The 13,449-nt window shown below is 41.2% G+C and overlaps 1 protein-coding gene across 1 annotated transcript; it reads right to left on the bottom strand.

Annotated features, from left to right (window-relative positions):
- Positions 1 to 1,170: 1,170 nt before the first annotated feature.
- On the bottom strand, positions 1,171 to 12,435 carry eva1a (eva-1 homolog A (C. elegans)). The gene is made up of 4 exons (XM_061710973.1): positions 11,831 to 12,435; positions 6,539 to 6,735; positions 4,734 to 5,090; positions 1,171 to 1,938 (listed from the first exon to the last, which is right to left on the bottom strand). The coding sequence occupies exons 2-4, from the start codon at positions 6,639 to 6,641 to the stop codon at positions 1,826 to 1,828; spliced, it is 573 nt and encodes a 190-aa protein (XP_061566957.1). The 5' UTR covers positions 6,642 to 6,735; positions 11,831 to 12,435; the 3' UTR covers positions 1,171 to 1,825.
- Between the last annotated feature and the right edge of the window lie 1,014 nt (positions 12,436 to 13,449).

Raw genomic sequence — 13,449 nt, 5'->3', positions numbered from 1 at the left:
TAAGGACATTTTATTTTTCTTCTTTATTGATAAAGAAACAATAAGTTAAAAGAAGAATGTGTGCATAAGTTAAATCAAAAGAAAAAATAATATTAACCTGTGGTCTAAGTCATCACAAATGATGCTCACTGATAAGGTTTGTTGACTTGTGTTTATGTTTTTCCGTTCAAACACATTTTTCGGTTCATCATTTTCATGACTTTTGTTGCACTATACTTTACAACTTTGCACTGATTCTGTGACCACACGTAATCCCCATTCTCACCGTTCTTTTTTTGTGTCTTTAAGGATGATCATGTGATGGTGTAGGGATTGTTTTCACCAATAAAAGAGATGTTGTTTTAAATAAATAATTGTCTATTTGAAAAAAAAATAATTATCAAAACATATATATCAGGTTAATTAGGGGTTTTAAATCGCCCATAGGAGTGAGAATGTGTGTAGGTGGTTGCTTCTCTCTGTGTTGCCCTGTCATGACCCGTTCAGGGTTTACCCCGGCCTTTTGCCCGAACAGAGCTGGAATACGCTCCTGCAGATCCAGAGCCTTGACCTAAAAAAGGAATAAGCAAGTATAGATAATGGATTGATGGAATAATGAGTGAAGGATGTGCCGGAGGATGCTGGAAAGCAGGCAGTAATACTTTATGGACACTAGATGGAGTAACTAGCACTCTGGCAGAATATGGGTACTCAATGTTGTTAGAAAAAAATGTTGTTCAAATAGTAGTATTAATTTGTGTAAAAGTCTATGCAAATTGTAAAATGCGAGTTCCTCAGTCATGATGCGTATGTGTCACCGCCTCCTTGTTCACCCTCATTTTACTTGAGTTTAAGGCTCAGATGGAAGTTGCGTGAACTCCAATGCTGTGGACAATTTGACCATCTTTGTGTTATTGGATTCAGTAAAAATGTCGGATATAGCAGGTGACTTTGTGGGAAACTGATCGTGTCCTTGCTTCCTGCTGACAATAATCACTTACCTCATTTCTATAGAGGTGCAACATAACCTGAGATGCGTATATGAGCTGAAAGAAATGTGAACTTTGATTTAAGTTCAGGTTTATTAAGTTAATCAATTCATGAGCAAAGACTGAACCAGAGCTCCTTCAGAGCTGATAGGCTATCCATGGTGCTTTGTTGCTTGTTTACATCAGAGTGCAGTCATAGCAGATTCAGAAATGCAGCAGTAAAAGCACCAGTACGCATTCCTTCATCTTTGTTTGTATTATTGTCTTCAGAGATGACGTTTTAGATCCAACCCTCTCCAGCTTAGTCTTCTGTCCCCCATCTGTAACATTTAATTTAACAGTCTCCAGTATTCACACTGTAATTATAGCAAGTTTACGCACAATATGGTGCACGGAGAACAGGGCAACAACACGGTATATCCTTTACATTTGAACTTTACTGTACACTCAAGAACTGCAATTCTTGTTCTACCCAAAAGTACTTGTTAAAGGGGAAATGTCACATTGTCCTTGTAACTTCATGAAAGCCGTTACGGGACATATGGCAGAGTCAGTAAAACATCTGTCACAGAGGACAGCAGTGTTGATGGCTCCCTTTGTGCCACCTTCCTGTTCATGAGGATGTTCTTGCTCCAACCTGAAAACTTTATCCTTTATGTGAGGACGGAGACATCCCAGTGTCCATGTCCCTGTAATTCACATGGTGGAGAGGAGGTTTCAGGCAGAACTTTCAATAAAAGTTTGATTGGGGTTCCTCTGGCACAGCGCTGACTTAGTGAAGGGATGGTTTCACCTGCCATCCACCTGTCTGCCCGTGTGTCTCAGTCTGTCTCTGTGTCAGTCTTCTCCAGTTCACTTCAGTAATATCTGTTCAGGCTTTGAGTGACTGTACTGATGTCTGGCTGTCCATTCATCCAGATTTCTCGGAGGATCCTCTCACGTTCTTCTAGCCGCTGAGCCCGGTCCAGCTCTGAAGGCACAAACACACACAGACATATAGCTGGAACACCTTCACACTCTTGTCTAGTCACACAAAGTCCAAGGCTTTCCTTTGAAATGAAACGTTGTCCAACTAGGACTACCGGTATTTGTGTGTCTCTATATGACTGTGACTGAGAGTTGAGCATCTTCAGTGTATGAAACTTCATCTTGTTCCCTCGTTAGGATAAACACTAAAAGAAAACCCCTTTAAAAGAAACTTTAGACCTCAAGTATCCTCCTTTGAAGATATCTTCCATTGATTTCTTTTGACTTTCATGTGTCTTTATTCTGTTAGTGGGTGTGAACATTCATGTGTTTCTGTTCAGAGGTATCCTTTGGACAAAAGCGGTAGTGCTTTACCAGTAGTGTGGAAGGGTTCCTAGCATGCACCTCGAAGTTACATAGTGCCAGTGAAGGTGATACAGACCCCTCAGACCATGACAGAGGTTCATTAAACCTGTTGGAAGTTGATGTACCATCACAATGACTCTGGAAATATTATATTAAGGTGGAAAAGTTACATTGTGCTGCTTTAAGTAGAAATTTTGGTTATCTGTACTTCACTGGAGTAATTATTTTTCAGACGACTTTTTACTTTTACTCCTTACATTTTCACGCAATTATCTGTACTTTTTACTCCATTTTAAAAACAGCCTCGTTACTCTATTTCATTTCGGCCTTTAGAAAAAAACTATCCAGTTAAATTGCTCCATCCGGATAGAGTGAATTTGGTTGTGGTTGTTTCAGATGTTCTTGTCCAGTTTTGTTCTTACATCCGTTCCCTCAGATTCCTGCAACTAAACTTGGATGTACATTCCAATAAAGGTTAGGATAAATGATAACATGCCTCTGAAGTTTGACTTTTTGCACCATTACAATACTTATAGGCAACTAGTCATCATATCTTCTGCTCTCTGAAACACATGTTAATGCTCAATAGTACACATATACGGTTCTTTAATATATTTGCATTATACTAAGATGCATTCATTTTCAATGGCTTTTGTCCTTAATGGCTTTTTCCCCCATTACATTACTTTTACTTTTATACTTTAAGGGGCCTGATTTACTAAAGGTTTGCGTGCGTAAAAACCTGTGCAAACTTGACAGCACCCGCAAACCAAAGTGCCAGCTGATCTACTAACAGCGTGCAAAGAGGATTGCGTCTCTGAAATGCGCAAAATTGCACACGCAATTCAGTTAGTACTTTTGCCCCAATGAATAATCAATATGGGGCGTACCCGGCAGAAATCCTAAATACTGGGAGGGGAAGATGCAAATTGCTCCATTTACCACGCGCAATGAGATTTACCAAGCCTGAAAGTAATTGCGCGTATTGTGATTGCGTCTGTATTTAATACGTTCGAAAGGAAGGTGCTAATCTGCTGCTGCCGTTATTGTGGCAAGGAGGCGACATCCAAAATCAAAGAATACGCAGAGAGAGAGAGTCTTTATTCTGCTGCATGCTATTTTAAAAATGGTTGCACAAGTTTTATTAAAGGCCACTTTTTATTTAGTTCTTTGCGTTATATCTTGCCACCTTCTTTTAATGTGCCCCCCTCCACTCGCCCACAAGCAGACCAAGCCTTTGTGCCAAAACTTTGTATTTTATTGATTACTTATCTTATTGAACGTGAAATCATCCTTCGTAAATTACATTTAATTAAAACCCGTGCTTATTAATCACAAAACACAGGTTAAACATCATGACCAAATCCGCTCCGACCCGCTGTGTCAGGATCAGCGCAGAGACTGCAGCTTCGCCTGAATTATGCTTCTGCGTTAAATCGACGGCGTAGCCGACGGCGTAGGGTCGCGGTGCGGTGTGCGTCGCCGCGTACCCTACGCCGTCGGTTCTGCGTTGGTGTGACGCGGAACCATAAATCAGCCTTTAGTGTGCGCTCTGTCTTGTTCTGAACACTTCTCTTCTTTTGGTCATATGCTGGTCCCGTCTGTCACACATTTACTGTCAGTGTTTGCTATATAATATATAATATTTGCAATATACTGTGGACATCTGAATAAAAACTTAACTCATAAATAGATGAATCAAAGCGCTCTCCAGCTCTGTGTCTGATTGTCTTTTTCTCCTCAGATCATGCCGAGCACCGCCGGGTCACGCAAACCCGACCAATTCAATATTAAAATCAAATTCAGTCCTGTGGCCCGTTTTTCTATTTCGTATTTTTGATCTGTGCCTAAAATTGAAATATGAAAAACCAGACGTTTTTCAGTTTTTTGTGTTACCAACTGCATTTATTCTATCGCAGGTTTTCTCCGATATTGCGTTTCTTTTGGTAATGTTTAAATTTCTTTGCTGTAGTTCATTAATGTGTTTATTTGCCTCTTCCACTAATATCTCTAACTCCAACTCGTCAAATTTCATTTTGCGCTTGTGACTTGTGACTGTGCTTTCCATCCAGACTCTCCATGGCGCAGAGTTTGCGCTCGCAAACCTTAAGACGCGCAACACCTCATTTAAATACTGCTGTTTGCACCTGTTATCAATTGCGCACGCAATCTTAGTTGATCACCCGCAAACCATGCAACAACAGCACGCGCAAACTTTTTCAGTGCACACGCAATTTAGTACTCTTTATTTAGGATCTTAGTAAATCGGGCCCTAAGTAGTTTTGAAACCAGTACTTTTATACTTTCACTTAAGTAAAATACTTGAGTTGATACTTCAACTTCTACAGGAGTATTTTTAAACTCTAGTATCTATACTTCTACCTGAGTAATGAATGTGAATACTTTTGACACCTCTGTTTCTGTTCAACGTACCCTCAGATGACGTGAACATGGTGGCGTTCAGCAGAGCTCTCTCGAACCGTCTGCGTCTCCGTGCTGACCGGTCCGTGGAGTCGTCCCAGTCCTCTGGCTCGCTGTCTCCAGTGGGCCCCGTCCCTCCCGGGACCAAGACAAGAGCAGCAGCGTCAGCCGGGTTACCGTCTCCAGGCTCATGGTGGGGACAGCTATGCCGGTGACGGGGATGATGTCTGCTCCTGTGGCGGTGGTCTTTACTGTTGCCATAGTGGCAGTCTGCTCGACAGTGTATCTGGAAGACGATGGCGCACAGCGTGACAAGAAGACCGGCACACACACCGCCCAGAAACACCAGCGCTGTCCTCTCAGGTTGGTCTGTGACAGAGGGAATTGACACACTTTGCATGTCAGATTTGACCTATGAACAATAACCCAACCACCCGCCTGGAACCTGTTCAGCTCTTGCTGCCAGAAGCATGTTGGCTTGTTGCTACGGTGATATTCTTCTTAGTAAGGCCCAATCCCAATACACCCCCTACTTTCTTCCACTAGCCCTCCCTCACTACCACTACCCCTAAAAAAGAAGCCACAGATTTTAGGGCACTTGAAATCTTCCCAGGGCTCTGTCCCAATACTCCCACTACTCCTACTTTCAGCACCGCCCCTAAAATCAGGAAGCTGAGAGCCAAAAGCTGTTTTAATTTCAGCTGTAGCGCTGTTAATATGCCACTTTATTAAGTTTTAATATTTTTTCAGGAGTAAAAGTAACCATTAAGATCCCCAACCTGGGCTCAGTTTATCCAAATAACGCCTGTTAAGAAATTTGACCCGATGTTTTCTGAGAAGATAAGAGCCGCCGGCTCGGAGCAGCAGCAGCCGGAGTACAGACGTGATCGCCCTGCGCCGTCGTCCCGGGGGAGAAACCTGCAGCTCTGTTGAGAATTACCGCTGGCTGAAATAAATCATTTAGGAAGATAAATGTTGGTTTAATAGATGAAATCTAACAGTTGTAGCTACGTCTGTTAAGAAATTTGCTCCGAAAATTTCGAGATTTCTGCCTGCCTGCCTGCCGGCTCCGGAGCTGATTTATGGTTCTGCGTTAAATCGATGCAGAGCCTACGGCGTAGTAGGGTACGGCGTATGGCGCACATCGCCGCGTAACATCGACGCAGAGCCTACGGCGTAGGTTACGTAACCTACGCCGTAGGCTCTGCGTTGGTGTAACGCAGAACCATAAATCAGCCTTTATTCTGGTGTGATCTTCGCAACAACGGGCAAACGAGTGATTATGTACATTCACTGAGTGAATATTATGAAAGTAAAATATATATTTCTCGCTAGAAATGTAATCAAAACGCATTTTTATGCAGAAACTAACTCAAAATATTGATTTTATTCACTAAAAAATAAGAAATGTCCGCCATGTTTTTTTTTTTTTGATTCAGTCCGCAAATGACGACGAAAAGCATTCTGGGAAATTTTCCTGGCACTAGATCAACTAATGAGCATCCGAAAACCCTTGATCCGTAGGGACAGATTCATAGCCACTACACTAGTTTTCTTCACTCCCCCTAGGTGGAAAGATGAATTGGGACACCATTACCATCACGGGAACGCGCAAAATTTAGGGGTAGGGCTGAAAACTAGGGGTAGTGGTAGTATTGGGACAGGGCCTAAGTTACAAGCTTTTTGGTCCAAATCATGATTTTTCAAGAAATTTAAGACAACATGCTAACATTTTGAGGAAAATTCAGAAATAAAACTGGGACCAGATAATAGCTTCACGTTCAAACAGACTAGTTTTCTTTCGTGTTTTGCTTTACCTGCGATGAAGGTATAAGCTGCCAGCAAGTTGCTGAGCATGGCCATTTCCTGGGAGACCACCTTCACCTCTGCGGTTGGGCCTTCGGTCGTCGGGGTACTCATGATTTTGAATAAAAGTTCAGAGTTCAGATCAATTCCTCATCACTTGCAGGGTTGTTGAGTGGAGGTGCCAGAGAGAAGGATTCTGTGAGGACAACTGCAGGAAAGAGGCACAGAAAAGGAGAACTGTGAGGTAAATTCACAAGATATGAAATGTGTTGAGATTTATTACCTTCATCAGACAATGAGTGCTTACACAGAAAGAATTGAAGTCATCCCAGACTGGAACACATTCTTCTTCTGTCTGAGGAGTTTCATCCAGCACATAAAAGCAGCACCATAATAGACACGTAGAAACCCTTTACGATTCAGTTGTGTTTACTCAGTTGATCGTGTTAATAAGCATGTTTGTGAAGATTCAGGTGGGCGCCTGTGGTCACGTCTGTCATTTTTTTACTCGTAAAATCTTATCCACGTGGTATTTTCTAAGCTCTTAAAATCTGCTTTAATCATGTGAACCGATTGTTCTTTAGGAAAGATGTTTAACAAATCACAGGTTTTTCCATTCAGACACAACTGGGATGTGTCTTCTATTCAGGTTCAGTTATATTTAACAAATTAGGAATTACTCTGAGAGCACTTTGGAAAGTATGACACCTTAACCATCCGTCTGTTGCACTCAACCTAATTTTCACATTATAGTAATCGTCAGCGTTGTTATTAGCATGTCTGAGCTGGTTCCCTTCAGGGAAGAGAGGCATTCTTGATAAGACCTCATAAAAACGGGGGGGGCTGAATCTTTCTACACATAAATCATAAGTGATGTATTCATACATCTAAATAAGTTCTGCCATATCAGTGAAGCGCACATGAAAAGGAGCACAGACGCACACATTATTACACATCACGTAGTAGCCTGCAGGTAGTTGAGTGTTCACGTGTGTGCAGTCATATGAGTGCTTAACAACATTGAAAAAAAATTTATTTTTACATTTATGATGCAGTTGAAAATGAAAATACTGTCCACCCAGGCACTACCAGAGGAAAGCAGCATCTTTTTAATTGTACAGTTGTATCTTTATTGAAGATAACCAAGTCTGAACTGCCCACTTGATCACTGTGGAGTCATTTCTAGGCGACACATGACCTTTGTGTGTTCACACAGTGACAATGTCATCATGGAGGAACCGCTCTGGTATGATGAGAAGGAACCCATGACACTGCTGGGCTCCACTGCTTTGTGAACTATCATCTACACCAGACAGCCATTTACAAAACTGATACTGACTTTTCTTGCACTTTCCCATAAACAATGACGTAGTTAATTATTTTTGTGTGTGCAGACTTTTCTCAATAAAGTCAAATAAGTGGACATATTTGACCTTTTTATATTTTAGCCCGTTACAATGTTGCACTTTGCTTACATCTTGACTATTTTTAACAAAGTGACAAACTTATTTTTCTCAGTTGCGTGAAAGAGCACATGAAAACTATGAAAAAGGAATACAAAAATGGGTTTCAAAACCATTCAAATGTTTGTGTAACCTTTGGAGCACAAAATAAAACTCCTGAAACTGCGCTTGTTTTACATCAAATGAGCAAAGAAAGATTTTTTTTAAACTTATATATTTAGGAGCATAAAACAGGTTTGCTTAAAATTAGCTCAGTTTTACGCAGAAACCTATTTGCAAGTGGTTATTATAAAAAGTAAGGACATTTTATTTTCCTTCTTTATTGATAAAGAAACAATAAGTTAAAAGAAGAATGTGTGCATAATTTAAATCAAAAGAAAAAATAATATTAACCTCTTGACTACATCTTGACTATTTTTAACAAAGTGACAAACTTATTCTTCTCAGTTGCGTGAAAGAGCACATGAAAACTATGAAAAAGCAATAAAAAAATGGGTTTCATTATTCTACCACTACGTAGCAACAGATTGCCAGCAGCTGCTTGTTAGTGAACACACAAGCTTTATTGTCTCAAATGACCTGTTTGCAGCTCCACAGACAGATCAGACTATAAAATGTTATATCTAGATTTATCTAACTATCTAACCAGAGTAGGAGGATGAGTTTGGTGACGGTCAGCTGTTATACCTGTAAGTTGTGATGATTACAAATCAGTCACTGGATGTTAACCAAGTATAGTTACTCACATCCTTCTGTCCTCTGCAGACATGAACGAATATAAGTGAGAATGTGCCCACTAAGTAGCTTTACTCTCCTCATTTACATAATGGTGAAGCCTGAATGACACATTCTCTTCATGAGTAACACGTTTAACGTGACTGACGCCTTCATCTCAACTTTCTAATTACACTTCAAGTTTGCAAAGCTCCTCAATAAACAGACTTCATAACGCTGCATCTTTTGATCAAAACAATCACAATAATCAAGTTCAGTAGATGTGGAACGCTTTCATTTCATAAACATGTTGATTTCCCCTGCTGACATTTTTAAACGCTCCTCATTATTTGCTAATATCGTCTCGCTCCAGCCTCCCACCCCATTAAGACCCTTTCATTATTGCAAACTAGCTGAATCACTGTTTGAAATCTTCATGACAAACAAATGAGAACGTATCACAATAGTCTTAAAAAAAAAAAGAACGATTATGTATTTGAAAACTAAAACCTGAAACTGTGTCACAGTAAAGATGATAAAAACCTAAATGCTGTATTTTTGTGATATGAAGCTGTAAAGCCAGGATGGAAGTTATAACCCTGGCACATAAAAAATGAATGACGCTCTCAGAGAAAATCAGACTGGCCTAATTTCCGAGGGTTTTTTCAACTGTAAAAATGCACAAGTGCAGCACTGTTCACCTGACAGTCAGACGTAGGAGCGCGCTGGAGAATAAAATGCACATTTTGTTTGGTACAAGATGGGTTTTTGTCCCACCCTCACCCACTTATTTGCAACCCCGCCCCTTCTCCCAGACCCAGATAGATGTGGCAAAACCAACTTAGCAGTCGGAAAGAAATGCCCTGTCGTCACTTGTGCACCAGGAAAGCAGATCATATAACATGGCAGTGCACTGAAACAAATAAACACAAAGCAACCTTCTAGCACTTCTAAACTCACTGACTGTCAGGGTCACTTTGTGATGTTGTGTGGAAATGCTGCAGGACACAAATTCCCTTTTCTGTCCCACTCTGCCGGTCTCTCACCTCTGCTATCAGACCTGACAGTTTAGATTGCTGCATGTTAACTCCGAGGGGCATGTCATTGTCCCATCACACAAGATTTAGATATACTATAGGTGTTGTATGTGTTTGTTCTTTAATTTAGCATTTCACGGATCAGCAGCCGCAGCTACAATGATGTGACTTGATGTTTTTGCTTCAGATAGCTATTGCACAAGCTTTATGAATTAGCAGAGAACAGATGGTTCTCGTTGTCAGAGCAGGTAAGGGTAGTGAAAAATCACGCCATCATTTTCTCTCAGGCAGATTAACATCACAGTTACGTAATGGCATTAGTATGAAACGCTTGGCCCGCAGCCTGCTCATTAGGGCTGCTGTGACTCAACTGTTTTGACAAAAGAAGCTGTTTACACTGATGTACGATGTCTGTGTGTCTGTCAGAGGATTTATGTCGTTCTCAGGTTTGTCCACTTCCATCTGTTTCGGAACAAAATGCCCCAAATTGCCACTTTCTCCAACCACAGGTATAACCCCAGACGGGTGAGAGGATCGTAAGAAGATGTCCACTGAATGGAATAAAAAAGGAAAGTATTTTGGATTGGAAATCACACAGCCCTACCTTTCAGTGATACATTAACATTTGCTGCTGATATTCTGCCTCAGGTGTGTCTCAGGTGTGTTTGTGGAGAATGCAGGGATGAAGTGTGCACGGCCTCGCTCCCGGCACCTTAGATTCAGCACATCAGCCGTGGCACAGGAACAGCATACGGTAAATATTTCAGAGCAAAAGAGAAAATGGGAAGCAGAAGGAACTAAAGTAAGCGAGTCTGTGTTTCTGAACAACATATAAAGAGTCAGGTGGTGTTTTTTAAACAAAGATTAATAACATTTTCTCCATGGCTGCAGTTCACACCCTGAGTGTGAGAGTCAAGTGACTGACACTTTTTAATCTCATCTCATCTCATCTCATGATGCTGCTACAAAAAAAAAAAACACACACACAGCGGACGTGCTCATATATGAGGACAGGGAGCTAGTAAATCCCCCATAGTGCACGTGTTGAATTAAATATTACAGATGAATTCTGTTGTGGTGATTGAAAACAAGAAAGACAATATCATATTTCTCCTCTTCGACCTTCGTGTAACAGTCTATCTCTACTCTTTTAAACTCAAATCTATGACATTTATCAGATGCTTGGTTGGTAGATTTTATTACTTGGACAGAAGAGGCTTATTATCCAGTTTATGCAACTCTGAGTCAACCTGCAGGCTCTGGGCTGGCGTCCAAAAGAATGATGTCCTCCTAACCTTTAGTAAGAAAACACTAATACTTTCAATGTAGTTCAATTTATCTTTCCACATGTCTTACAGCACATATGTCGTGCTAAATCCTCAACTTTTATTACTAGGGTAATTCATACAAAGCTAAAAAATTCCCATAAAGCAGCTCTCGTGTGCACAGCAGAGTTTGGTCCTCCATGGAAGAATCCCGTCAACAGTGGATCGCTCGTGCCAACAAAGTGCAAAATACTTTTCCATCCTTGTCTATTTTACATTGACGCTCATCTTTCTGTCTTTTGTTCTGAGTTTGTGCCGTGTGACCAAACTCTTGTGGATGACAATGGCTCTTTGTTTCTCTCCGTGTGATTATTAAAAGCTATATAGCTCCTCTGACCGTGTATTTGCTCGGCTCAAACAGTGCTCTGACACACAGCAACACACAGCAACACACTCACGCACACAGATCCCCTCACACATATCCTCCACATCACGCTCATCATGCTCATACCCCATTTCTCTCTGTAAGAGTGTGTGTTCTTACACTAATCTAATGTGACAGTGGCCTTTCCCTATCCTGCTGCTCCGTTACTAACATGACCTGCAGTGAGAGAGTAGTTTGTGCACAAAGAATAAAAAAAAACCCAACAACAATTAAGTAGGGTGAACAGAATTAAAGCAAGAGAAAGGAAGGATAGTTGAGAGGAAGAACGATGAAGGTAGAACACAGTGAACACATTATTAACATAAACATAGTTGTCAGAAGAGGCATCAGCATAATGTACAGTTACTACCACAAACAAATTAAAATGTTTATTACTCACAATTCACTCCTGCCAACATCCCATCTGGAGTGTGGTTACTCCTCTCTCCTCCTTCTCTGCTTATTCCTCCTCTCTTCACCCCTCTGCTCCACACTCGTCTAATCTCTACACTCTATACTCTCCTCCCCTCCTCTCTCCTCTGCGCTCTTCGCTTTCCCTTTAACAAAAGCCAAAAGAGCACTAAGTGTACAATTAAATTTGTAAATCTTGTCCTTCCCCCCCACAGTTGTCACAGTGGCACACAAGCCTCCTCTTCCTCTTCACTACTTTATGCAGATTCAAATTAAAAACGTCTGTCATTCTCTCCTTCTCCACCTCAGCTCCTCTGTCTGGGATGCAGAAGCAGCGGCTGAGGGAGGAGGTGGAGGAGGAAGAGCTCTGCTTCTCCAGCTGCTTTCCAGAGGGCAGTTTTCCGATATTCCATTCCAGTTTTTTTCCCAGGTTATTTTTCCAAACAGAAACTGAAAGAGGTCAGCTCCTTGGGGTGCGAGTGTGACATGAGAGACCCGGACTGGTTGACTGAATCTCCCTCCTCTCTCTCTCTGCCAAGCATCGCCTCCCTTCTCTCGCTGCCTCTAACCAACACAGACACATGTGCAGTTGTAAAGGCAGACTCGCTGTCGCTCCGTTCTTGCTTTTTTCGCTGTCTTTTTGTGGAGAGGGAGGACAGAGACAAACGGAGGGAGAGAAAACAGGGGAGGGAAATGTGAAGAGCAAATTTCTCAAATAAATACAGTAATATTTCATGTGTTCATGAGTAGAAAGAGCAACACGAGCCACATCAACTTTAATATCAGAGTATGTGCTATGTAAAATGATAATAAAAATGACTTTCCTATACAGACAGAAAGTAAAAAACAGGAAGAAACCAGCACAAGAGGGAGTTTTTATTCAGCAGTGTTGAGATCCACCTTGTCTCCACATGCTCACCAAAACACTGTACATCCCACTGCTGCTGCAGTTGTTTACTGGACAACAGCTTTACCTGCGTGCGTGTGCGTGTGTGCTTGTGCGTGCGTGTGGACACTTGACTGAATTTTATTGCAGAATGAGACCGATGTTGAGTGCATAGTCAGGAGTTTTGTAAGAACAACTTTATATCAGGTGACGTTTATAAAAATTTGATCAGTCAACCTGTCGATCTGGCAGGTTATTTTGGTGCTGATGTTACGCAAGAGGAAAAGCTAGAGAAACCCTCCTGCTGAGGGCCTTTATCCAGGCAACAGCTCTCAACAGGTGTGCGTAATACCTGAAATGGCAAAACTTTGCTTTTAGGCTGAATTCGTAACAACTTGGGGAACTAAACGCCTTTTTTCCAGCAGCACCGGCTCACGCAGGAGGTTTTTAAACCTAGCTCTGAGCAAAAGTCCTAAGAAAGGAAAATCAGATGATTGAAACAATGACCTGCGCTCTGTAAAAGTTTACCCCCCCTTTGCTTTTTTCCTATTTTGCTCTATTACAACCTGAAATTTAAAGGGGTTATTTATAGTTTTGAAGATAATAATAATACATTTTATTAATTTAAGGTGCCTTTCAGGGCAGTCAAGGTCACCTTTACAGCGCACACAAACAACGATTAAAAGGACAACAAAATAAATGTAATAAATGAATCACAACGA

The sequence above is a fragment of the Cololabis saira genome, chromosome 2, assembly GCF_033807715.1.
Source record: "Cololabis saira isolate AMF1-May2022 chromosome 2, fColSai1.1, whole genome shotgun sequence".
In the NCBI taxonomy this organism is placed as follows: domain Eukaryota; kingdom Metazoa; phylum Chordata; class Actinopteri; order Beloniformes; family Belonidae; genus Cololabis; species Cololabis saira.
Note: the sequence above shows the minus strand (reverse complement) of the source record. Positions and strands in the feature narration are given on the sequence as shown.

What these genes read in the sequence shown, in the direction of transcription:
- eva1a (XM_061710973.1), bottom strand. Translation starts at nt 6,641, where the DNA reads ATGAGTACCCCGACGACCGAAGGCCCAACCGCAGAGGTGAAGGTGGTC. An exon ending in AGCTTATACCTTCATCGCAG is followed by an intron (nt 5,091 to 6,538) that starts GTAAAGCAAAAC and finishes CCTCTGTCACAG; the next exon opens with ACCAACCTGAGAGGACAGCG. An exon ending in CATGTTCACGTCATCTGAGG is followed by an intron (nt 1,939 to 4,733) that starts GTACGTTGAACA and finishes TTGTGCCTTCAG; the next exon opens with AGCTGGACCGGGCTCAGCGG.